General features: G+C 48.8%; 8 protein-coding genes across 8 annotated transcripts; 4 read left to right on the plus strand and 4 right to left on the minus strand.

The window, feature by feature from the left end:
- Positions 1–454: 454 nt before the first annotated feature.
- Aud_002974 (aminoalcoholphosphotransferase) lies at positions 455–3,386 on the minus strand (the record flags this gene model as incomplete). The annotated part of the gene is made up of 8 exons (XM_043287931.1): positions 455–637; positions 712–774; positions 1,762–1,866; positions 1,921–2,591; positions 2,646–2,741; positions 2,812–2,858; positions 2,982–3,068; positions 3,247–3,386. 8 exons carry the CDS (start codon positions 3,384–3,386, stop codon positions 455–457), a joined length of 1,392 nt encoding a protein of 463 aa, XP_043143866.1.
- A 1,263-nt stretch (positions 3,387–4,649) lies between these two features.
- Aud_002975 (NIPSNAP family protein) lies at positions 4,650–5,897 on the minus strand (the record flags this gene model as incomplete). The annotated part of the gene is made up of 2 exons (XM_043287932.1): positions 4,650–5,134; positions 5,225–5,897. 2 exons carry the CDS (start codon positions 5,895–5,897, stop codon positions 4,650–4,652), a joined length of 1,158 nt encoding a protein of 385 aa, XP_043143867.1.
- A 1,426-nt stretch (positions 5,898–7,323) lies between these two features.
- Aud_002976 (pyridoxamine 5'-phosphate oxidase family protein) lies at positions 7,324–8,127 on the plus strand (the record flags this gene model as incomplete). The annotated part of the gene is made up of 2 exons (XM_043287933.1): positions 7,324–7,440; positions 7,513–8,127. 2 exons carry the CDS (start codon positions 7,324–7,326, stop codon positions 8,125–8,127), a joined length of 732 nt encoding a protein of 243 aa, XP_043143868.1.
- A 523-nt stretch (positions 8,128–8,650) lies between these two features.
- Positions 8,651–9,565, plus strand: Aud_002977 (lipoyl(octanoyl) transferase LIP2; the record flags this gene model as incomplete). Its single annotated transcript, XM_043287934.1, has 1 exon — positions 8,651–9,565. One exon carries the CDS (start codon positions 8,651–8,653, stop codon positions 9,563–9,565), a length of 915 nt encoding a protein of 304 aa, XP_043143869.1.
- A 561-nt stretch (positions 9,566–10,126) lies between these two features.
- Positions 10,127–11,148, minus strand: rho3 (Rho family GTPase RHO3; the record flags this gene model as incomplete). Its single annotated transcript, XM_043287935.1, has 8 exons — positions 10,127–10,245; positions 10,306–10,507; positions 10,579–10,700; positions 10,753–10,767; positions 10,824–10,840; positions 10,897–10,914; positions 10,979–11,029; positions 11,099–11,148. The coding sequence occupies 8 exons, from the start codon at positions 11,146–11,148 to the stop codon at positions 10,127–10,129; spliced, it is 594 nt and encodes a 197-aa protein (XP_043143870.1).
- A 1,451-nt stretch (positions 11,149–12,599) lies between these two features.
- On the plus strand, positions 12,600–14,289 carry Aud_002979 (putative COP9 signalosome subunit 2 (CsnB); the record flags this gene model as incomplete). Its single annotated transcript, XM_043287936.1, has 4 exons — positions 12,600–12,643; positions 12,699–12,857; positions 12,920–12,980; positions 13,039–14,289. 4 exons carry the CDS (start codon positions 12,600–12,602, stop codon positions 14,287–14,289), a joined length of 1,515 nt encoding a protein of 504 aa, XP_043143871.1.
- Positions 14,290–21,034: 6,745 nt separating this feature from the next.
- Aud_002980 (OTU family ubiquitin thioesterase) lies at positions 21,035–22,751 on the plus strand (the record flags this gene model as incomplete). Its single annotated transcript, XM_043287937.1, has 7 exons — positions 21,035–21,106; positions 21,165–21,251; positions 21,323–21,386; positions 21,449–21,714; positions 21,808–22,079; positions 22,141–22,602; positions 22,673–22,751. 7 exons carry the CDS (start codon positions 21,035–21,037, stop codon positions 22,749–22,751), a joined length of 1,302 nt encoding a protein of 433 aa, XP_043143872.1.
- Positions 22,752–23,711: 960 nt separating this feature from the next.
- Aud_002981 (uncharacterized protein) lies at positions 23,712–24,446 on the minus strand (the record flags this gene model as incomplete). The annotated part of the gene is made up of 1 exon (XM_043287938.1): positions 23,712–24,446. One exon carries the CDS (start codon positions 24,444–24,446, stop codon positions 23,712–23,714), a length of 735 nt encoding a protein of 244 aa, XP_043143873.1.
- Positions 24,447–25,209: the final 763 nt, after the last annotated feature.

Below are 25,209 nucleotides of genomic sequence, written 5' to 3' on the forward strand. Positions count from 1 at the left end.
GTCGTTCGTTATCGTCAAGAGGAGCCCGTCATAGTCCGTGTCGTTTTTCAGGGTAACCGAGATACAATCCGTTAATGAGAATCGTCGTACAATATCAACAAGTGTGTGAGAACAAGTAAAAGAACAGAGTTAAGAAGCAACGAGTAGAAGATGTGCAGAAACGGATTGATATAGTGTTGGACCGTGTTCATATGCCAGATATCCGGAACTCCCCTCCATGAGATAAAAGCTTAACACATTGTCAATGCTTTTGGGTGTGGCAATTAACTGCCCGGTAATGCTTTTTTTCGGATCGAACTTTGTAATTTTTTTGAGATTTCCCGCAAAGGGGGCGAGGACTCCATCTTCTATCTGCAATCTGCTCTCTCAAAAAAAAAGATTAATCCATCGTCGAAGAAGAACGCCACATTCCCTAAATCATCGCTCCGGCTTCGGTTGCGTCGTAATGTGACATTTACTTCCTCCGGAAGGAGCAGCCCTCAGTGAGTCTGGCCTTGCCACCGGTGGGCTGGCAAAGGACGGTCGAGCAGCCGGCGCAGACGACGACAGTCTGGGCGTGGGAGAAGACGGTGGTGATGGTGAAGCAGCCGGGGCACTTGACGTCCATGAAGAAGGAACGGGGAGCAGGCACAAGGGTCTATTTGTCGAAACGGATCCCAACATCAGCCATCGGACCCAGGACCTTGGTGGACATGTATTTCGGTATCATACCTTAAGCTTGTGCTTGCGAGCCTCAGCCTGAGGAGTAGGGTTGAGGAGGTCGACCGCGAGAACCTATTGTGAAAGAGAAAAATCGTGTTAGTCGATGATACTTTGATGTCTTTCTGTGATGAAACGGTCCGGCGACGGCGGGCACACGACGGGCAGCAAGCTCCTTAGCCTGTGCAGACGACAAGCAGAACGGCTAGGAGATATCCCAAGGTGTTGCATGAGGCTAAAATGCAAGTAGAACCTACCATCTTGACGAGACAAAAAGTCGATCAGCGAAATGGATTGAAATGCTGCGCTGATGGAGATGGCCTGCTTGAGGGGTGTTGAAGCGAAAGAGGTGGTCTCGTGGAGATGGCGAAGTTTGAAGGGAATTCTCTGAGGGCGTCGCCCAGCCGGGCCCGTTTGGGGAGAATAGGGCTTAAACCCTCGCTTACCTTCCTCTTACTGGTAATTTTGACACGGCCCGTGTGCTCGTCCCATCCCCGCCCAAGAGGTAGCCAATCATAGCTTTTGCTATGTCTGTTAAGGTATAGCTTGACCCCCCATATCCAACTATTCCTGATCAGGTAGTCTCCTTGCCATCAAGGTCCATAGTCTATATTCTGGATCTGTCCAGCTACTTCTTTATGATGACGCCTCGGGGGGTCGATTCGTACATGGCTCCCTTCAGGAGTTTAGTAGAGAATAGCTCAATCCGTAACGTATCAAATTCATTAGAAAAAGCTGCTGTTGAATGAACCGCTAATCCAATTCCCACATAATGTGAAACGTGTCAAAGGCTGGTTTCCAGACCAGCCATGATATAGGCACAGGTAGACCGTATGTACCTGAGGTATAGTCCAATAATCCAAATCGATCCAGGTGAAGCAAAACAGTAACCCGACAGAACGGCTCTAGCGTACAATACAATACAGTGCAATCGGGTATTGCTTTCCCACTTAAAGCTCTTCGCCAACATCTCCCCATCACGCATTTGTTGTTGTATGTGATTCTGGCATAGTTGATATGCAGGTGAATAGTTGCAGTGGGCAACCTTTGCCCTCACAGCACTTTCTTGGGTTGCCCATTAGCAATCGGCCGCTCTTCGACATGTGGATACTTGATGGACAAGCACCAGATGTCAATGTAATCACATATTGTAATGATAACTTCGTGCTAGGGATCGTCAGTCTCAATTATGATTCCTTATTGTCGGGCCGTAGGACATACCACAAAACTTCCGTACACACCGATGGCCAGACCCAGACATCCGAAGAGGTAGGCGACCTGACCGGATTCATTCCCGAGGACACTGTGCCAAAGACCAAGCAAGGGCACAGCACTGTCCAGCACGCCCAACGCGAGAGGGGCAATGCCGATGAAGATATGGAAGAAAGGAAAGTCCGCTTTGATCAGGTGTGCAACGATCATGTTGCCCACAGCGTAGGCGTTGATCAAGCCCACTAATAGCATGAATGGAACCGTGTAGTGTTCCAGAATGGTAGGTTGCAAGTACAGGTAGATGGGCGCAAGCGTCCACATTGTAACCAGCGGGATCAAGCCATAAAGGGGTTTAACCGTGTCCTTTCCACGCTCAGCTTGAACCTTCATGACATGTGCAATGCTGGACCCAGTGGCAAAGAAGAGGATGATGGCGCCGTAGATCAGGTACCACTGCGTAAAGGGCATCTCATACAAATGAGCGGGAATCACATCCAATTTGGGGACACCGATCGTCTCAAGCATGGGGCGGTGCCAGAAGCTGCCGCCGCCCTGGTAGGCAGTGAAAGCGAACACGGTGCACAGAGTCAAGACACCTTCAACGGGGCCAGAGATGATTCCCAGAGTCAAAATTTGAGTATAGTATTCATCCCATGTCTGAACATAGAAAGTCATAGTCGCTACCCTGAATTAGTACTCTGATAAAGCAATTCTAGGAGGCAATCTCGGCGTACCTCCGAAGAGACTCAGTATAGTAGCCCAGGTCTGACCAAGGTTCGTCACGCCAGCAAAGATGATTACTCCGAGAGCCGTATTGCATGCATCGACACCTGCAGGGAAAAGGAATGAACATCGCGCTTTCTCTTTGTCCTTGAAGACCCCGGGCGACATTCTACTTACTGTGGTCAAACAGCTCCCCAAGGGGGCTGCTTTGTCTTGTTCTCCGCCTGTATGGACAAGACTCAGTCAATCTAGTCTACTAGCAGATGGGAAGGAGGACCGGTGTCCATACGCTTGCATGCCGTCTACTGCATCGAACGTCTGATACAGGAACAACCCAATGGCGCAACTGGCATAGACCCATGGAGGGCAATCGTGATCTAACGTTGGGTTGTACCATAAGATGGTGATGAAGTTGATTACCACAAATAAGAACCCTGTCAGGGTAATCTACCAATCCTCAGTTTCTCGATCGTAGGTCTGCTAAAGCTCGACCAGCCAGGAGGACTAGAGACTTACGGCATTAGGCCTGAACAGAAAAGACGTAGAACACTACTGTTAGCTAGTCCAGGCAAACAAAAGAGTTCAAACATCAATGGGGGCGTAGCTACTCACGCCATGCCCATGGGGAAACAGTTGATCACGCATCGGTTATAGAACGGCTTGAGGACATATCGACTGATCAACGAGTGATCCACTCCAGCATATCGATAAGTCTTGAGATTTGGCAATTGATGCTGCCGAATGTAGGTCATCTTGTCGACCTTGCTCCAGCCTCGCGATAGTCTAGGGGAAGTAGGCTGGGAAAAGATGCTGCTCAGCTTTGGTATACGACAGGAGAGTAGCCAGGCTGGCGGTGAATCCTAAACGTCAAGTACAAAGAAGGTCGAGAGAAACAGAGGAGGCCAAAAATCAAAGATCGAAAGTTCAGTGTATATTATAAAAGTAATGCATCGGAGGAACGCCCAGCAAAAGTGATGGCGACGAGAAAGCGATATTGAAAAAGGACAGATGGAGCGCTGATCTAGATTGTTGACGTTCCCTTTTAGTACCAAATTTCTGTCTTGTCTACTTTTTTTCTGCCGGCGGAAAAACAGCCTTGAGGGCGGGATGCGGGGCCAAAGAAACCTACCGCATGTATTCGAACATACGGTACTTTTCAGTTAGGCTCCTTAAGGTTGCTTAGAAGCCTCGGATGCATGAAATCAGAAGATCCACGGATAACCATAAAGTTGGATGTGTATTCATGAATGAGAAATATCGCATTATTGATCCTGAACCAGGTCGGTGGAGTAGAAATGCAGTGGCCTTGCTGGTTTGATACGCCACGTGATTTGTGTATTTGAACCTGTGACCAACTGGCAACATACCTTATTTGCACGTGCGGCACTCGGTCCTACCAGTGATACCACTCTTACGCAGAACTTAAAGAGAGACCAGCAAGATACAAGTGAAACGGTGCCTGAGCTCAGCTTGTCGCAGTCGAGAAAAAGCGGGGTAAAACTGGGGGGAACTAATCATGATCAGATGCAGCAGTATGGAGTAAGGTTGTGCCGAGTTGGCTACCAAGACACAAAATCCTTTGTTGGTCCGAGGAAACACATGCGGGTACAGGCAAAGCAAAAGAGAGAGAGAAGAGCACTCTGGGTAGACTGCTAAATACAATATTGCTGAAAATGTTATGAACATGATAGATACATAGCTAAAGCGCCATGGTTGGGTTTATAAGCTAAGTAGGTATACTGGAGTAGAAGCGGAATACTGTGGAGTGTTTACAAAGCCACAGCGTGCCAGTGAAATCAGAGAACTCGTCTCCATAAAGCAGCGGCCCTAGCAACTACCAATGTGTGACAGTCACACATGCTCGCCGGTGCTCTTCAATCTCAACCATGGCACTCAGAACCTTGTGCAGGAACCCAATCCATGACGGCTTCTGTCGCTTAGCTACCACGACCTCACAAGTGGACCACCTGGTCTCGTGATTGCAACCTCTACAAATCTCCAACGCGCGGACCGATTTAGCCAACGGGACTCCATGGCATGGGGATCAGAATCCGGCTCTGCATGCTTTGAATGAGTGGCACCGTCCTGTGAACTGTCTCTGCCCAGCCTTCAATGCCCCAAGACTGCTCGCGACGGATCTTGCGCTCCTCCAAATTCGCAAACTGCCAAAGGTGGTGAACCGTGTTCAGATCACCAATCTGGACAAACCACGCACCGACACCCTCCATGACTTCCCGGCGAGCCCTCAAGCCGCGGCGCCAGTGTGTCTCCCACTCAAGCAAGTTTCCAGGGTGAAGGGTGTAGGACCGAAGCTCAAAGAGGCCGCCGAGGCGGCGCGGAGGGGTGGTTGGCCAAAAGGAGAATTCCTGCATCAGGGATGTTTTCTTGCTCTTGATCAGACTTTTCAACTTGCGGTCAAATGCCGGGAACTCGGGGTGTTGGGAAATGTTATGCAGAGAGGCATGGTAGCCCTCGTAACGCTGGTACTCCCAAATGTGCACTACCGGAAGCCTATGTCAGCAATGGAAAGACTCAATAGAGACGACTTCAGGAGGCGATCGAAGATTTTTGGGTTCATAGATGGAAATACCGAATGTGTCATTATCTCCCACTTGCGTGCGCCAGCTTCCAACCAGATTAACCCTGTTTTCTTCGGTGTTGGCCATGCGGGGGTACCATTCGCCAACGAGAGCGACGTATTCATCTACTTTGTCGGGTTTGACCTCATGGAAGACAATCGAATGGACGTATTTACCGCGAGCGAGGACTTGCGAAAACGAACGTTCGATGTCCTTGTCGAAATGCTGGCCTTCCTTCGTTCCGTAAATGAGCGAAGACAAGGGGCCACGCTTGGGAGACTGGTTGGCTTCCGACAACTGCTCCTCTCCTACAGAACGGTGGGTGGAAAGTAAGCCCAATGCCTTGCTATCAAGAACGCTGGCGGCATCAACAACAGGGCTAAGTTTACTGCTCGCATTGCTCGGTCGGGGAGCAGTGGGAGCGGTAGCGTACTCACGGAAGCGATCACGAATAGCAGGGGAAGCTGGGGTAGAACCAGAAGCATCGACAGACTGACTCTCTTGCTGTTCCCTCTTCTTGCGAGCGGCCTCCAAATTTTCCCGGAACTCCTTCTGACGCGCGTTGAATTCAGCGGCCGAATCTGCGGTAATGTCACGGATGGAAGGAGCCCGATAGACGGTGGTAGACGAGCTGAAGGGCCGTACGAGCGACGACACCGGGCGGACAAAACGCGGGGCGAGCATGTTGGGCTCAATGAACAAGATGATGAAAGGGAAGACAACAAGGAGAGAACCAAAGGATTGGCAACTGAGGCACAGTGCAGGAATAGAGCAAATTGGTATGGTCTGACAGTGGATTAAACAACTCGGTTGAAGGGACAGTCGAAGGGGGGGAAGGAAGGATTCACAAGGAGCAAAGACAGCAGAAAGACAGACAGCGGTTGTTCAAAGAGGGGAAGCACAGAGAACAAGCAGGGATATTTAGTATTAATGAAACTGGCACGCGATCTATTGCGAAACAGCTTTAAATGTAAAAAGAGAGCTGCAGAGATGGTGTACTTGGTGGTGTGTGTGCGGGTTGTTGTACAGAGGCAGTTGCTTTTTGTGGCGTGGGAGTCAAAAGGCAAGCACAAGGATCAAGCCAGCAGGTGGATGAAGAAGCGGAGAAATGCTAATCACCCAATCAGACTGGTATGAATTCACCACAGACTAAGGTAATGAAACTGGTAATTTCAGATGGCTAATACAGAGTACTAGAAGTGGTGGTTAATCATTGATACACCAATGGTTGTGGAAGGAAATAAATGAGGTGGACAAGGACTGAAGCTGAGTGGGAAAGAAGCTGGGGAAAGCAGCTTACTCTGAGACCAGAGTTCCTTAGGTTACCAGAAGTGCGGGGAAACAAAGGCCAGACAATGTACCACGACTGCGGAGTAAGGATCCCAGCAACCTTAGGTAAACTGCAAGTAGGGAGTTGTTCTCCTGGGTAAAAAGTAAAGGCTTCAAGGAACGAAATATGTAGAAAGATGTAAAGTACTACTCTATAGAGGAGGTTCTGCTTCTCAGTTCTGCTTCTCAGTTCTGCTTCTCAGTCCTGCTTGCACTAGCTAGCTGGAAACGCACCATACCTGTAATAACTTGATGACGACTGGTGTATTTATGATTGTCCTCGTCAAGAACGTTTAGCATTGATCGTGTTAAATGTTTATCCTGAACAGCTCCATCCCACTTCTCTCATTGGTATGGATTTGCATGTCAGTTTGCCTCTGTCGCGGATGCTTGAGTCAACAGCTCAGCTCCTTTTTTGGCTCGACCCGACCGTCCGAGGTTTGGTGACGTCGATGGGAAGCCCCTCCTGGGGCCCTCCCATAGTTAAGTTACTCTTACAGTCTTACTAAGGTAGCTCTGGTACTACCTCTTGCGGTAAGGTGTAAAGGCAGCCCCATCCATCGGCGATCCGGGCTCGGCCGCAACCAGTGATAAACACCGCCACAACAGCTTCTCCCTGTTCATTGCACTGCCCTCCACCGCGATATCCCACTTTGCTGTGTACCGCCTAAGGTAGTACGGAGTGATCGCTACTGATGTGGTATTCCTCTGCCCAGTCAAGGTAATATCGAGTGCATCACCAATTGTTTGAACTCTTCAAAATTTCTTTCATCGCAACACAATGACGGATTCTTTAAATCCACCACTTTCATACGAGGCTTCAGCCACCACCACTCATCCTCTTGTCGCGACGACTCTCCCTCACGAGGTAATTGCGTGTCTGAAAAACTCCAGATTCGTACGTTGCTACTCTTTTTCGCTTGATTATATGCGTTCTCTTCGTCAATATTGACTGACTGATTCTGGACAGCTCCATCTTGCAACTTGCGATGGCCTTACTCCCCACATCTCTCTCATGTCCTACACCTATCTGCCATCAACCCCCTTTGATCCATATCCGACAATCATTATGACTACGAATCCTTCGTCACGCAAGACGAACCATCTCATGACCAATCCACGAGTCTCTCTTTTAGTTCATGACTGGGTGTCTCACCGTCCTCCCACCCGCGCCCCCAATCCCAGTGGGCAGCGCGATGGTTCCCCGCCGCCCGTTGCAACTCGATCGTCCTTGGCTAGTTTGCTTCTCAATCTGAACACCAGCGCACTATCCAGCATTTCAACAACTATCACTGGTACCGCCCGATTTTTGGAGCCAGGTTCGGAGGAAGAAGCCTGGTGCAAAGAGAGGCATCTGGAGAACAACACTTTCGAGGAAGAGCTGGGTATGTTCGGTCAACAGCAGCATGCTGCTGGTCAACGGAGACCCAGTCTATCAATTGACAATGACGTACGGGTTGTCACGGTCCGGGTAAGAGAAGGTCGCATTGCAGATTGGAAGGGTGGCGTACGGGATTGGAAACTGGTCTCTGAACGCGAGCAACAAGCCGACGAACCACTTGTCAACGGGACCGTGACTCCATAGACTCGGCCATTCGGCTCAGCACCTTAATAAGGAGTCGCTACTTTTTTTCGAGCAGCCGGCTGAATTTTCACAAAATTGATTACGCGGCACACTTGGGTTTTATGGTACACGGGCCTTGCATACATATTCTTTTCGATCTGTGTCCGTTGAAAGTCTGTCTTCAGCAATTAGGCTTCCCAAGCTATAAGCATCAGTTTTAGTTATGAAAAGAGGAAATAGCATGTACCTTTGATCGCAAGCACAATAGATAAAATCTTGTACCTCGCCAAAGTTTCCCAGAAGGCTGTTTGGTCATCACATGATCTCACGTCACAGAGGATCTATCTTATCAAGACACTAGATATGTACCACCGACGGTATTCGGTACCTAGTCTCCATATCACACTGTCCGATCCCATTGGTCTAGCAACTGGCCCAATTTCCGTTCCTAGCATTACCCATGATGCATTCACCCAGACTCAATTGCATCTAAGCTTCGCCTCAACTCAACTGCAAGAACAAAGCCCCCACGATACCTCCAACGATGAAGCTTGCACACGTTCATTTCCCCGACATCACCTCCTTCACCCGGGTCGCCCATCTCCAGCAAATCCTCACCACCCGTCTTCTCGCATACAAGCGACTGAGCACTCCAGTAGCCGCAGGCACAGGAGCGATACAGCCCAACCCACCAAATTCCCTGCCCCCAGATCCCACTATCATAACCTTCACCCCCAACCCAGTCTACACAACCGGCCGCCGAGACCTCCCACCCTCTAACACCGCCCCTTCCTCGCCATCCGCGCCTCTCTCCCTCCCGCCGTCCCTGGAACCCATCCGCTCCATCCTCACCGCACCGCCCAATGGCTCGCCCATAGCAGAGTACCATCCCACCCTGCGCGGGGGGCAGACGACCTACCACGGGCCCGGCCAGATGGTCGCATACACGATTCTAGATCTACGACGGCTAGGCCTGACCCCGCGGTGCCATATACGCTTGCTCGAGAACAGTGTCATCGATGTTCTGCGCGGGTATGGCATCCAGGGGTTTGTGACCGAGGATCCCGGCGTGTGGGTGCGACCGCGGCCGGCTACGAATACGGCTACAGCTATGGCTGTGTCTGCAGGTGGGGACGGGGATGCAGACGGTGTTCTGCCTAAGAAAATCACCGCTGTGGGGGTTCATCTCCGTCGGAATATCAGTAGCTACGGAATTGGGTTTAATGTGACGGAGGAGCCGATGTGGTATTTTCAGCAGATCGTACCGTGCGGGCTTGAGGGGCGGGAGGCCACGAGTCTGGAGGGCGAGGGTGTGCCCGGTGTGTCCACCGGAGAGGTTGCGGACAAGTTTGTGGATGCTTTTGTACAGAGGGTGAATGCGGATTTTGCATGTGGGGGCGGTGCAATGGGGGAGAAGATCGAGGGTGTGTATAGTGTTCGGGAAGAGGATCTCCTCTGACAATAGAGAAGATGAAACAAAAGCTTCACAGCGACACTGGTGTACATTATACCAATCTGCATATTGGTGTTGCAATATCCACCCAATAGACTTCGACATAGTCATCACAGTCGAAAAGAGACCAAGGCATACGCGTGTTCTACGAGAAAGTTAGGAGCAATGAAGTTGCCACCTTCATTAATAACTCCAGATATATGATATAAATCATAGAAGGAAATGAGATCCAGTAGACAAGGCAAGACAATCAAATGCTCCACAATCCGTACTCGGGTATACCTCTTGATAACCACGTACCCAAAAAAAACATTAGGAATAAGAAGGAAATAGGTGGAGAAAAGTATATATAGAGAAAAGAAGTTGTCGAAGGATGTCACGCTGAAGCGCTGAAGTTGACCCAGACAGGCCACAGGAGTAGAAAAAGATGTAGGGTATCTGTGATCACCAGCCATGATAAGCGACTGACTCGCGTGGGTCAAAATGAGCCGATTGTTAGAGGGAGAAGTCGGCATGCAAATGGGATTGTGAATCGGACCTTATTCCTCGGCGCATGGAACGAGTCATTTAGAGGATGATGCACTGTCCCTTGGACCCGCTGGATCCTGCAGGCTTCACATCAAGAGCGACCTTGGCGGCTTCGTAAAAGGTCTCCCTGATACCGCGATTCTGAACAGCAGAGCATTCTACCGTATCAATCATATATCAATAGCTGATCGTCGACTCATCGCTGAGGAGTCTCTCACCAAGATATTTCACAGCGCCGATTTCCTTTGCTTTCGCTAATCCTTGTTCGAATGTGATAGCGTTCGGGTTGTCATTCAACTCGTCGTCTTTGCGCAGATCGCATTTGAGTGCCGTGAGGACCAACTTCACGCCAGGGCAATTCTCGCGAATCTCGTCAATCCATTTCGTTGCCACATTTTCGAACGAGTCGGGACTATCAACCTGCACAAGAGAAGGACATGGTCAGGCTTTGTCACCAAACTTCTTTCCTTCAGACGCAGCAGGAGCCTCACGCTGAAACATAGCATTATAACATGTGTATCCTCGTAGGACAGTGCCCGTAATCGATCGAATTCTTCTTGGCCAGCTGTATCCCACAGCGACAACTCCATGTGTACGTTGTCAACGAAAATGTCTGGAACGAATGAGTATCTTTCGACCGGAGTTGTGCGAAATAGGAAGAATACCATGGACGTAGTTTTCTACCAAATGGCAACTGTTAGCATCTACCGACTTTACAACTGAAGAATGCGCTCACCAAAAACAGTCGGCTCACTATCAGAGTCGCATAGGTTAGCATTGGATTGTTAAGCGGGAAAAGACGAGCTCACTAGACTGTCGGGAAAAATCTATCAGCATGGTTAGCAAATGCTCGATACATCGGCGTGTAAAGACATTGATCGAGCAGCTGACCCTCTTGTGAACACATTCAAAGCTGACGTCTTGCCGCAAGCACCATCTCCCCTGTGGTCGAAATCAGTTAGTCAGGCAGCTGGCCCCTGTGATTAAACTTGAACCGTATGCAAAACTAACAAGAGCACCATCTTGCGCTGGACAACTTTCTGGCGCCCGCACAGCTCCATTTTGTAACGCAGTTTCGAGGATCCCTTGGTGAGGTGGAGGGAGGAGTTGGATAAGGGGTTTTCAATTGGGGTAGAGTCAAGTGATGGCAGGTCGGATGTATACACGAAACGAGTAGAACAGCGAGTGAGGAAGAATACAAATGAAGGAGTGTTGAGAGAGGTTTGTCGCCCCTAATAATAAATGCAATATGAATAGAATAGAGTTGTTAACTCGTTAGTTATCTACCCCATAACTGGTAATTTTAAGAATGGAAGGCAGCGCAAGTCATGCCTCGTGGGTCGACCGTGCAGAGTCGATGACATCGGATCCTCCTGCAGAGCTGGCAATCCGCGAATAGGACAATTGCCATCTGCCAAGAGGCTTAACGTTGTTCTCGTTTCCAACGGTAGATACCTCGACCATAGCCCCTGAACCTATCTCTAGGTAGTTAGGTATCGATGACCGAATTTCAGCTACGGCCGTTCATTTTCAATAGCCGCTTTGATGCTCATGCTAAGTCGCTAGTCAATCCGAGCCAGAAGCAAGGACCGGGCTTCTTGTATCAACAACTCAGGCATGTCAGCACAAGAATCGAACAGCTCATGATTTAAGGTACTTCACATACGCGTAACTGTCCAAGTATTCGCATCATCTAAGACACTTGGATGACAAGGGTCTGATGGCTCATCTCCACTGTGAGATCCACTTCTGGATCTCTTAAGACTCAGTACTCAATAGAGTCGAGTTGGTGGCTTAGTGCTCTGGAAGCTGGAGCTTAGGGATAACTAGCTTCTGGAGCTTGGTATTCCTCAATTTGGATTGACGTGAACTGAGAAGTTTATACATAGTGCGAGGATGAATATGTATGTACGCTTTTTAATCGAGGCGTTTGAGATGATTTGTGCCCCAGCAGGATTGTATATCACTTGGCCGTAAAGGAGACTCGAGGTTTACATCTTCCATTCAAAGATTCAATTATAAGCTTGGTATCTCGAACGGCAGTCCTTGAGCTGCAGGACTTTAAGGCTGCTTTATTGGGAACAATAACCATTATTAGGTACTCTATACGGAGCACATCCGAGAATCATGGGGCACTCCAGCAAATAAGGCCCAAATAAGCGGTTCAGAGTGAAGAAAAGCCGCTCAACGTGTTGTATATCTACACACCTTGATATTATTTTGACTATCAGCGGCATTGTTCGAAACAATCAGTAGTAATCTAGTCAGGCGTTGGGGCCAATATCTATCTAGCGCGGGGGCAGCGATTGTGCCCCAGGCTCCGAGGCTCCGATAGGCGCGGGAGCTCAAGCCCATCCATTCCCCAGAAGCTCTTTCACCTGTCATCATCCTTTAACGACTGACGCATTTTCCTACGTTGACCCTTTGAGTTACTTAATTCCTAATTTTATTACTTCACTAATATTTAGACGCTCATTTCGAATCTCTTCGCTCGACCACCGCTCTTTTGGCAATGTCTGACGATGATGACTTCATGCAAGACTCCGGTGACGAGGAGTATGCCACACACATCCTCTATGCGACCTCTTCCGGCTAACTGACGATGATTTAGGTATGACTTTGAATACGAAGACGCAGACGAAGATGAGTCGGGGGACGTCGGAATCGAGAACAAATACTACAATGCCAAACAGATCAAGATTGACAACCCGGAGGAGGCGATAGATGAGTTTCTCGGTGTACCTGCAATGGAGGAAGAGAAAGGCGATTGGTAATGATGTCTTGCTCTATTTGGCCGATCGGCTGAGGCAAAATCACTGATAATTTTGGAAGGGGCTTCAAAGGACTAAAACAAGCGATCAAGTTGGAGTTCAAACTTGGGAGATATACCGATGTAGGTCATCAGTCTTCGACAGTCGCCCTGTCTCGACGAAGGCTGATTACACCCCCAGGCAGTCGAACACTATCGAGAGCTCCTTACCTACGTTAAATCCGCTGTCACTCGCAACTACTCTGAAAAGTCGATCAACAACATGCTCGATTACATCGAAAAGGCTTCGGATGACGACAGGGCATATCAGTGCATGGAAGAATTCTACTCCCTAACCCTCAACTCATTTCAGAACACGAACAACGAGCGCTTGTGGCTCAAAACAAATATCAAACTGGCCCGCCTGTGGTTGGAGCGCAAGGAATATGGGCAACTGAGCAAGAAAGTGAGGGAGCTGCATCGTGCATGCCAACGAGAGGATGGCTCGGATGATCCCAGTAAAGGGACATATTTGCTTGAGTTGTATGCTCTGGAGATTCAGATGTACGCCGAGACAAAAAACAACAAACGGCTCAAGGCGCTATATCAGCGCGCACTCCGCGTGCGGTCGGCCGTACCGCACCCCAAGATTATGGGTATTATCCGCGAATGCGGAGGCAAGATGCATATGAGCGAGGAGAACTGGGAAGAGGCTCAGAGCGACTTTTTCGAATCATTCCGAAACTACGACGAAGCAGGCTCGATGCAACGAATTCAAGTTCTGAAATACCTTGTCCTCACAACGATGCTGATGAAGTCCGACATCAACCCCTTCGATTCGCAGGAGACGAAGCCTTATAAGAACGATCCGCGCATCTCAGCCATGACAGATTTGGTCGATGCATTCCAACGGGACGATATACATGCATACGAAGCGGTCTTGAGCAAGAACCCGGACGTTCTGGCGGACCCTTTTATCGCGGAAAACATTGACGAAGTGAGCCGTAACATGCGTACGAAAGCTGTCCTCAAATTTATCGCTCCGTATACGCGGTTTTCGCTCAGTTTCATCTCCAAGCACATCAAGATATCCGTCCCAGAAGTACAAGATATCCTGAGTTACCTAATCCTTGACAAGAAGTTGGATGCCAAGATCGACCAAGAAAACGGAACGGTTGTTGTGGAAAGTGCCAGCGATGTGGATCGATTGCGTGCTCTTCAAGAGTGGAGCGCGTCACTCCAAAGCCTCTGGCGGGCGACATTAGTCGACGGCGAAGGATTCAAGAACGACGACCCGGCACAACTACATGGGATGAGAGGGGGTTCGATGCTCCAATCGGCGTTTGGAGACGAGGCGCCTACCGCGGGTTTACGTGCCAGCAACTTCCGAGTACGGACAGGGTGGAAGGGCAAGGGAGGACAGGGTTCCAAGGCCGGTTTAGGAGCCTTCTAGCCTTGGGACTGAAGGAGATATTACCTCCGCGAAACAAGACCGGTTATGACCCCTGTTTGCTGTATCAAGCCTGCAGGAGAACTAGCAGAAATGGAGACAGAGTCTTCCCAAGCTAAGGAATAACTAAGTAGCACTAAGTACGGAGTACTCCATGGTCTACGCCCTAGGCAGTCGATGATCAACCGGCGGGTAATCAGGGACACGGTGTTAGATGCTAGATAGTCCCCGGAGTCCGTAACTATCTAATGCAATATATATACTGGTGAGTGGTAATCGTCGGTGATTCGCTTCTGACTCCCGAGTTGATCACCCGATGCGTTTTGGCAGACTTACAGAGGAGTCCACCACCTGTGATCCGCACTTTCCATTCTTCGATTCAATAATTCGACTTTGAGAGCATGAGGGAAACTGAGAACCAGTCCACGGGAGGAAAACACGGGAACGAAGGCTGAAGCATCGAGCAGCTTTTCAAGCACCTATGGACGACACTACAACTAGACTGCAGACTGCAGCGGTTAATATCGTAGCCGAAGGTACGATGCAACTGTATGACGAAGGACGACAGACACTTCATTCTGTGGAGATCGGACAATTCATCCTGTGTGGAAGTTTACCTCCGTAGAAGGATTCGGGACGCAATGCGGGCACTTACCGCTTAAGTCCTAGTCTAGGAATCAGCTAAAGCGCTCCGCGCTGATCTCTTGTCTATCCTGGATGCTACTCTCTCTATGAATCATGATTTGACGGAAAACTGGGAGTCAAGTGTGTCTAGGTTCCCGGGTACTCCGTAGTTGGTATCAAATGTTTGACACTCACCGGACGGAACGTCCCATGTCAATCATTCGAATGGTGTACGAAGTACACGTTACATGGGACTTCCTACGTACACATGTACAGTACCACGTAGTCGTAGTGTACTTGCTACCAGCCTCATCCAGCCGTCTTGTTCCTGCCTTGACAACAGTACTCCGTACCTCCGTGCCTCTATTGAGTCTCTACGGTGCCATCCATATTAGGTAGGTACCTTAGTAGTTCCTGTATTCCGTGCGCAAGGTACGGACTCTATCCGCACACCATATCTGTTCCTACAGAAAGCTTCCCGTTGTTGAACTCCCTCCAGATGGAGTACTTTTGCCAATTGGCGGTCTGCCAGACGCCACGGTCCAGAAACTCACCATTGCCCTGACTTTTTGGTACGGCCCCGCTCTTACCGAAACCTTCAAATCCCGCGTCAATAGATAAAATATTATTGTCAAGGATCCACTATCTGTCTATTATCCACTATGGCCAACATGATCACCTTGGTCATAGTGTATCTAGACAGATAGTGGAAGTCGATCGACCATGGATTTCTTTAAAGGGTAGTAATTTCAGGCATGATCCATTTAGTTTGGGAGCTAATCTTTGGACAGTTGTTGGTCGGATCGAATGCGAACATATTGTCTTCTTATTACTGTTTTAGAAAGGAAAATACAGGGGCTGTACCTGATCATAGACACAAAAGGCTGGGTTCGCGGTTTGGTTGCCGAGAAATCTCCGCGTTTATCAAATAATAAATAAATGTCAATTGATTAGTGGTGAGTCTAACGGAGACAATATTATATCGTCTTTCATTATTGGCAGGGGAACAACAAAGAAAAAGGGAATCCTGGATTCTCTAAAACAAAACAAAACAAAAAAAAAAAAAAAAGGAACAGAAAAGTACTATTGATATGTAAGGTGTAAAAGTACCCCATACCATGTTGTACTTTGTTGTAGATTGCTGCGTTGGAGCTGCGGTTGGATTTTCAATAGCAACACGAGAAAGTGCTGCCTCACACCCGTTTAGATGTCTGATATTAGAAGGATGCCATGTGCATGAAATGAACCGCAATGAAGTAATCAGAGCAATGTGCAGCTTCTGCTTGGTTGAATGGAGCATGAAAAGACACGAGGGAGTATACATTCGACGGGTCTGGATTCCCATGCAAAGGCACTAATACATAGGACAGGTAAGTAGCTAATTATTTCTCGGGCTCACCATCGCCGCCATGGCTACTGGGTCAGGGTCTGGGGCCAATGTTCCGTCCGATTCATGCCTTGCGGCTATCAAACCACAATGGTGGGGATCCCACCAGCGGAAGAGGAGAAAGGAAGGCAACCGCTAGTTAACGGGACTGCTGGATAGCCTGGGTTGTCAAACCAGCAACCATAGATCAAGCAATCAAAGAGCTCCATGGTTCAGCAGCTACTATGTGATATGTGTATGTGATTGCTTCGGAGATACTTCCGATGCCGCATATGCAAGCCTCCTCCTAGTTGGATCGAGATTGGTGAACTCTACCAGGAAGATGTTTACCCATGCAATGAAGGAATGATAGTCTACTGTGATATACGGAGTATGGTCTTACTGATCAGGGTCCGAGTCAGGCAAGGCCATACAACCGGATAAATGTCGATATTGGGTAAGATCTGAATCAAACAGAACAGGAAGGAGTCTTGAGACCAGGTGAAGCGGTAGATGCACCAGCTGGGTAGTTCGGAAGTATCAGCTAACGGACAGACCGTCCGAGACCATCAATAGGAAGGCTAAGGGTCATAACTGGCAGAAAGAGTCACCATTCCCTAAGGATTTACTGGATCATTGACTCCGAGACCCCGAGCGCATTGATTACAGGGAGGCAACTGCATTCGGTGGCCTGATTCCGCAGCACGTTTATGATAGAATGATAATGTCAGCCCCTGCTGGCGATGGTGATTGACTGGGTGACGGGCCATGACCATAAGCAAATGGTGAATATTACAATCCAAACAGATCTGATTCCTGTGTATATCATCGTGAACTCGTCATCTGATGCTTTCTGCTGAACAGACTTGCTCGCAATGTCATCAACTCATCTTTTCATCCTGTTCTCATCGCGGAATGGGGTTTGTTATTGGAAGCCTTACAACGTAGTCCTAACTCTAAATTGGTCAGCATCTGAAGAGCACTGACTTCCCAAGTGGCAACCAGGTTATCATTATCTCCACTATTGCCCTTTGCTCTCCATATCACAGAGTACGGAGTACGAAGTATGGCAAGCTTGAAATGATGCCGCTTGTTTATGCTGAGTGACTGAATGAAACACTAGGCAATATCAGTGGTAGGTGACATTTGTCAAGGGCTGCAAGTCGCCAGGTATCTGCTTTGAAGTACTCCATACAGAGTAGTGCTCCTCCATACACACATTTAGGTGGGTTAATGCCTGAGGACGCTCCTTGCTATTGGACAACAAGGCTAGCCTATGCCGAAATTAAACAGAGTTCTCCGCCCATTTGATCAATGAAGTCAGAGGGAAAATAAGATAAAATGTGAGCGCAACCACTGAATAACAGTACTGAGTGTCCCCAAATCTTTCGTTGGCCATTAGACGTAATAGTCGAAAACAATGATGACCCACAAGCGAGAGATCCTGATTTCTTAGAAGGCCCACTTCTTCCTTGCTGTTAGGCTCAGTAACAATTAGTGGAGCTCGAGGACAACAGTTAAGAACCCACAAATAATAATGACGATTAGCGCACAGCAACATGTTTCCTGCTGTGACATGTGGCCGCTTTCAACTGCATGGGAAATCGAGGCAGAGGCGCAGAAACGAATGTTGCATCGAGATCGGGGATTCTTCTGAGGTCGCTTGTTTCTTTTTTCTTTGTCCCTTTGTCATCTTAGTGGATCCCCATCTTCAGTTTCCTCTTTATTTCACTTTTTTGCTTTTTCCTCACCAGGATTCTGTGAAACTTAACTAAGCTGGGTCTACTTACCACAGTTTCCACCAGTACGGCGCGTGTCTTGCGAGGTCTTCTGCATCTGTAACTATCTAGATACGACTCTGCATTGTATCTAGTAGAGTACGTAGATAGTTGCTGCGATCTGAGCACCTAGCTCGATACGTGCGTCACTTGGACACTTAGCTATCCGGCCCGTCACTCCTATAATAATTGGATAGATATTCCGTACGACTGGGGCATCTTGAGGTGCACTGCAGCAGTCCCTCCGAATGACCACCAATCACGACAATCCGGCATTTGCAGCTTGTGATCGTGGTGTCTCGGACTGTCGAATAATTGCTCTCAAGTATCCATATCTCTTAACTACGTACTGCCGTAACAATTCCCACATAGGTTCCTCCTTGTCTCGTCTCGCTTTCTGAAAGGGTAATATTCTCGAATCGTCTGTCCTTCAATCGTTCGTTTGATCATGGAGATCACACCTAGTTTCCTGCTGATTTGTCAAGCTCACGATCACAAGCCGCATACTTACGTACTGACAAGCTAGGTACGGTATGCTTGGATAGGAGGACAATCCCAAAAAGTGTGTAACAGCAGCAACAACAGCGCCGTGGCAATGCCAATGGAAGTTATCATCACTCTGGGTTTATCATGGCAAGAGATCAATAATGGAAACAGGTGTACCTTCTTAATGAATTCTCCAGACTACTGTAATTTAAGACGGGAAATGCAGTTGAAAGAGCCGACACCTTTTCCCCAATGATTCTGCTGGAACTATCTACTGGGACACACATAACCCCGTAAATTATTTTCGTAGTCCCTTGCAATTGTTTCGTTGTCTTTGGCTCCCTTTTTTTTAATATTTTTCCAACTATCTTTTTGTCGCCACTATCACCAGAACGCATGTCTTCTTGATGCAGTGAATTCCTACATTCTGTCAGTTCCATTTGAATCTGGCCCATGTTTGGACGCCATCTACTCGCAGGTTTCAGAAGGGTTAGGAGCTATTACTCCGCATAGTATTACTCCTCCAGGGCAATCTATCTGTTTATCTCATAAGCTCCTTTTAACGCCATGAAAGGCCTAAGAGTCTAACAGACTAAGACCCATTCCCATTGACCCGGGCGGAATCCACAGTGCCTTACGGAGAACATTTTACCCAAAAACCCATCTTTTTTACTTTCTTGTCCTGACCGATAACGCCCACAACTTCGAACTAAATAATCATAAACCCCGCGCTTTTCCCCCCTCGTCCATTCAAGTTATCTTTCCCGCCATCCTTGACAAGTCAACCCAGGGAACTGCTCTCTGCGACCTCGACGACTGGACTGTGATTTGGAGATAATAATCATAATAATCGCAGGTTACCTTCTTAAGCTCTTATTTATCATCATTGTCGCCATCGTCTGCCTCACCGTCGTCCCTTTCACCTATAGTGTCTCGGCATGACTTTCCTGGCACATATTGCTCTCTAAGTCAGAATCGCCTATAGCATCCCTGTCTTCCACACCCGAGCTATCACCGCGGCACCACCATCAACATCATCGTCATTTTCTGGACTCTTCTTTTCCCAAGGATATATTATCAATCATTGGGTCCTGTCATATCACGCACCAGCACATGTGGGTTGGATATATGCATCCTTAGAAATTAGGCACGCAGGGCTACGAGGGACTACGACATTCTCAAATAATACCTCATCGACTATTGTGCATTACTGAATATCCAGCAACAGCGGAAATCAGAAGGTCAGAGCTTCATTTTTCCCTTTTTCTTGCTTGTCATAATTCTTTTTTCAATCCCATCCCCTTGCCAGCTTACCAATCTTATCACCGCCTCCTATGACTTCCTCATGTCCGGATAAAGGCACATACGCTCCATCCACTGGTCCATTTGAAGTAGGATGGGGTATCGCAAGAGAAGCAACAACCCTGACAAATGTGCTTATACAATTGTATATCATTTCGTCTTTGGTTGAAGCCCGCAAGCGAGTCATGGTTTTGTCCGAGCATTCATTTCCGTGCTTCAATTCGTTCGTCCGATGGACCTAATGGGAATCCTTGCGAGGAGAGGAAGTAGACCCGTTCTAGGATATGGTTCGTCAACGGGCTTCCGACCCATCTGATACTGTTTTGGATGCCGATGGCCCGGTCCAGTCGAGCACGAACCTCTCAATCGAAACGATGTATCGCTTTTTCTGGACTCGACTCGAGCCTGTACCTACCACCATGACTACTGCAGCTGACAGCCTTATACACCTCGTCTTTATCCTGGATCGTCTACCGCATCTTTTCGGTCCTGTATTTTGATTGTTTTCGATCGCGACAAACGTTCTGATAAACTCCGTTTGGCTTCTACTGTCTACTTGATCGCGCATTGTCTCCCTACCTAAGCTATTCGTGTACTGTGTCTGGCTGGCGCTTAATTCCCTTTTCCCCATGATAGGTTAATCCTATACCTCACAGCCGTTTCCCACTATTCCTTTGTCTCCAAACATGACACCTTGTTCAACGTGCTGAAAATTGATGTGCTTTGCTAAAGTGTACCGAATTCTAGATCGTTGCGCCTGTCAAGATATTGTTAAGAATTGCGCACTCGCATCGTCAGGTCGAGGGAACTACCCACGGACCGAGCCAACTGCCGTTCCCTGTTCCGCCACAGCACGCCCTGTGCAGATGATGATCGCTTCTCCTGTCTTGTACGTCTACCAGATTCTTCGCTGCAGTTCTTTTCTCGGCTGCGAAAAAGGAAACTGATACCGAGGGTCTTAGACTTCAGTGAATCCACTCCCGAGATTCAAAGCTCTTGCCGTACGAAGTCTACGTCCGTGAATGCCATGTCCTTGTCGGATATTTCTTGGAATCCCCTTGGTCTCTCAAATCATTTCCCAGGCCGACAGGACTTGTACCAGCAAGATCTTCAGCCTTCTGCTGCTTTTCTCAGCCACGAATTCTCGCACCTCTCGGATTCTTTCTATACAAAGAGAACACCACGTTACAATATGAATACACTATCTCCGGATGAGATGAAGCGGTTTCAGGAACTTTCGAACGAGTTCGAAGCAGACGTTCAGGTAAGCGATGGCTGTTAGCGGCTTGCGCATAGAACTCGACTGACGACTGGTGCCAAAGGGCCCTTTGGTATCCATGAAACAATCGAGCAATGCAATTGCGTTGGAGTATGCGAATGCGGATCCTACCTATGTCACAAAAACCAACGTACGATTGCTGCTTCCCCATTTTTGCTTTCCCTTCGACGGATGCAGTATGGTCTAACAATCCACACATAGGCACTGGCAGTGACGCATCCTTTTACACGGATCATGAAAGGGGACGGGAATTGTGGTTGGAGAGGTGAGCAGTCGTCCTTCCAGAGATTCGTGGGTCGTATTCCATATATGCTGAATGGTCTGTAGCGGTTGCGTTCGGCTACTTTGAGAGCCTCTTCAATCTCCGAGACACGCTGCAAGTGCACCGCGAACTACTGCGGATCAAGTCGCTGAGCTCTCTGCTTGATCAAGTCGGCCAACAGGAACATCTGTACGAAATATTTGTCGAAGCCACGGAACAGGTCTTCACACAAGTTTCGGAAGCCATCCAAAACGGCGTACACGACGAATCTTTCCTGGTTGAAGCCTTCAATATCGACTATAACTCGAGCGCCGTCATCACTCATTTTAGAGTCAGTATTCCTCCGGCACATTCAGATCCTTTATCTTAGTGTGAAGACCTGAGCTTGACGGCTGGCAATACTGACTCGCGAACATTTCTATAGCTCCTCACAAGTGCTTGGATGAAATTGAACCCTCATAGGTACCAGGCCTTCCTCTCGTTGCCTGTAGACCAGTACTGCGCAACGCGAATCGAGACGGTCAAAACGGAAATCGATGAAGTTGGACTTCAAGCCTTAGTTGATGGTGTGATCGAGGGGTCCGGATTCGCAGTTGAGATCCTATACCTCGACCGCAGCGCAGGTGACGCGGTCACCCCTCATCTGTTGACGCCGAGCCGGCCCAGCTCCGCTACGATCCGACTGCTGTATCGCCCGTAAGTCGTTGAGCGTCACAACTTGGCTCTAGATTTCAGGGCGCTGACATTCTTGATCCAGTGGCCACTACGACATCCTTTACCGTCTCGAACCTACTGTGAATATGGAACCCGTGGTTAATTACCAATTTGGAATGACCACTAACTACTCCCCGTGGGATCAAGGTGCTCTTTCGTTCGACGTGAACTCTAGTCTGATGTCGATTCCTGGTCTCATGATGGATCCGTCGTTTGGCCTCACGCCAGCTGCTCCTACTGCGATATCTCCTGCAATGTCTCCCGCGCCTCCGAGTCCTTACCGGGTATCTCCACCTCACGAAGTTTACCAGCCGAGTATGCCCAGCCCTCCGGCTGCAATTCCAGCAACATCACCACCACCACCTCCTCCCCGAATGTCTGGACCCCCGCCGCCTATGAGCTCGTTGCCAAGTCGCTCGTCTGACGGACCTCAAATTCGGCTGAATCCATTGGTCATGAAACAAAACTTAAGTCATTCCCTACCTGTCACTACTCCATTCAAGAAGTAAGATGGATCCGGTTGCTCTCTTTGGGTTGTTGATGTGTTAGGAGTTGAACACTAACCTGCTTTTCAGCTCTCCCTACAACCAGGCCCACTTTCAGAACCAGGACTTTGAGCCCATTCATTGGGAGCCCAGCGAGTCTCGAAAGTAGCACTCGAAAATGAGCTGAAAACAAATGCCAAACATATATAACCCAAGCGACAGACGACTCTTCTTCATGCTATAAGTTATGAGAAAAACGTTTTATGCTTCCGTGCGGCATTGACTCAGGCGATAAGCGGCATATTTCATGCAAATCCGCGATTGCCCGACGTACATCAAGAACCTCTGCTTTGTCTGTTAATCTAGCATTGTGATGAGCTGGAGATGTTTCGATACATCTCCTGGGGTTTCCAGTTCTTTTAGCGTCTCTCTTAGTGCGTATTGCATAGGTCTGAGCGTGCTCGACGGTTCTTTCTTTTTCCCTTTTTCCTCCGTTTTGTCAACGGCTTCGTTCGTTATGAGGAGGACTTTACCTTCAATGCAGATTGGCCTGGGGTCATATCATATGCTGAAATGTGGCAACTAGCGTTTGGACTCTTTCTTAGAGAAATTGACGATACCTCAAGATTGACAGGTTCCAGGAGGTCGACTCTCGGATCTCGTGGAAGCAGAAACTAGTCGGTCACCTGAGCTAGAGGCTGTGATAGGTCTGATCGTTCATGTTCAATCGCCATTGTGCCTTGTTCGTAGTGCGTCCTTGAGCTCTTTGAGCAACCCTCCTTCTTGTCATGAAATGGAAAAAGAGTACGGAGGTCAACTACTGGCCACTACAGATGCAAGCAGCATTGACTTGGGCAGCCGTATGCAGAGATCATAGGTCATTCTAATATTTTTATTCCATCACGAAACAATGACACCAGGAAACAGACCCACCATAGGAGAGCAGAAAACCGAAAAGTCTATCTAACGCCAGAGCTGTCAAGGGACACCTGGAACTCCATAGACAAGAACGAAGTGGAGAGAAACCATTGGGGGAAGTTCGCAAGTAGCGTGGTTAGCAATACATATCGATAGAGAAACAAGCGCAAGACATATCTGTGAGGTCATAACGGTCATCTTCGACTTTCCTCTACGCCTTGATGGACCGGAACAGCATCGACGGCAACGCCCTGAGCACCTGCCACAGGAAGAACAGGTTGTCGGTCGTCGGCGCACTGTCGTATTTCAGACTGCGCTCAGGCACATCCGCCATACCGAGGATGGTCTTAACGAGCGGCTCGGCAACGATCGTCCTGAGATACATAGCGATGAGATCATGGCCGTTGGTGATTCCCCCGCTACACCATAAATTGCCGTCATGCACGGCGCGCAGCGAGTCATCCCACTGCGTTTCGGGGAACTTCTCCCGCAGCATGGGGATCATCATGCGAGGGCCCGTTGCGCGCTTGCCCGTGGCGATCCCCGCGTGCGCGACGACCAGGATCCCCGTGCAGATGCTGAGGATGTGCGTGCCCGCGGTGTTGTGGGCGCGCATGAAATTGAGATACTCTGCTTCCGGGATAGTCGAGGGCTCTGGGCCCGGGATGAGAATGATGTCGAGAGCGCCTGGTTGGACGGCGGGATCGGCGGGGGAGTGGGTGAGTTGCAGGGAAAGGTGGGAGGTCGTTGCCTGGTGTGCTTCTTGGCCTGCTTTGCCGATGTAGACCACTGAGACCGGGCGGCCGAGCTCGATTAGGGGTTTGGGGAGGTTGCAGGCAGTTAGGTAGGAAGGGTCGATCATGAAGAGGAGGTCAACAGCGGCGAGGTCCAGGAGTTGGACGTTGCCGACCAGGAGGACGCCGATGCGGAGGGGCTTGCGGGTCATTGTGGTTATGGTTGTACTTAGAATGAAATTAGGGGAGACGAGGTTGTCTTTTGAGGTTGCTCAGATAGATAGAACTAAGTGAATATTGGATGATGAGAGAGAAGTGTTGGATCAAAGAAGTACTGGAAAGTAGTAACGGAGAGGAGCAATGGATGAGTATTATATGCCTGCCTCTTAAGAAATCAATTATAGTGGAGGGATGTAGAGTAGACTGTCTGGGCAACGCTCCTCTGAGTGTCGGTGGTACAAGCACAATTGGATTGATGAGACGGCAGGAAACGAGGCTTCACCGTCATCTTGGGGAAGTAAGAATGTTGTCTCAATTCAGGCACAGTTGAAGCCTCATTGGCAGGGCAGAGATCCAGACTCACGGGGATGCTGGTGCTTGAGCGCAATTGAGCAAATTGAGCAAAATATGACTGCACCTGGTGCAGGCGGTGGTCACTTTGTTTCACCTCCTCTATTCTTGCATTGGACTCCTCAGTGGTCTTTTGGTACTGTCTGCGGTCGGTTTGTATACAAGCAGCTTATATTCACCTTTATCTTGACATATTTGACAGGTATATGACAGGTATATGACAGGTTCAAGTGATACCTTATTCTCCTGCAATATCCCTTAGCTCCTTACTTTACACTCCTTACCTTACACTGGCTATCACATGCTTTGGTTCCATCGCTTCTCGTCAAGGTCGAAAGGTCCAAAGTCAGCCGATGCAGATTGCCTGCTATCTCTGTGTCTCTTTGACAATTTCTTCCCTCCTCT

The sequence above is a fragment of the Aspergillus udagawae genome (assembly GCF_001078395.1).
Source record: "Aspergillus udagawae IFM 46973 DNA, scaffold_2, whole genome shotgun sequence".
NCBI classification, from domain to species: Eukaryota; Fungi; Ascomycota; class Eurotiomycetes; order Eurotiales; family Aspergillaceae; genus Aspergillus; species Aspergillus udagawae.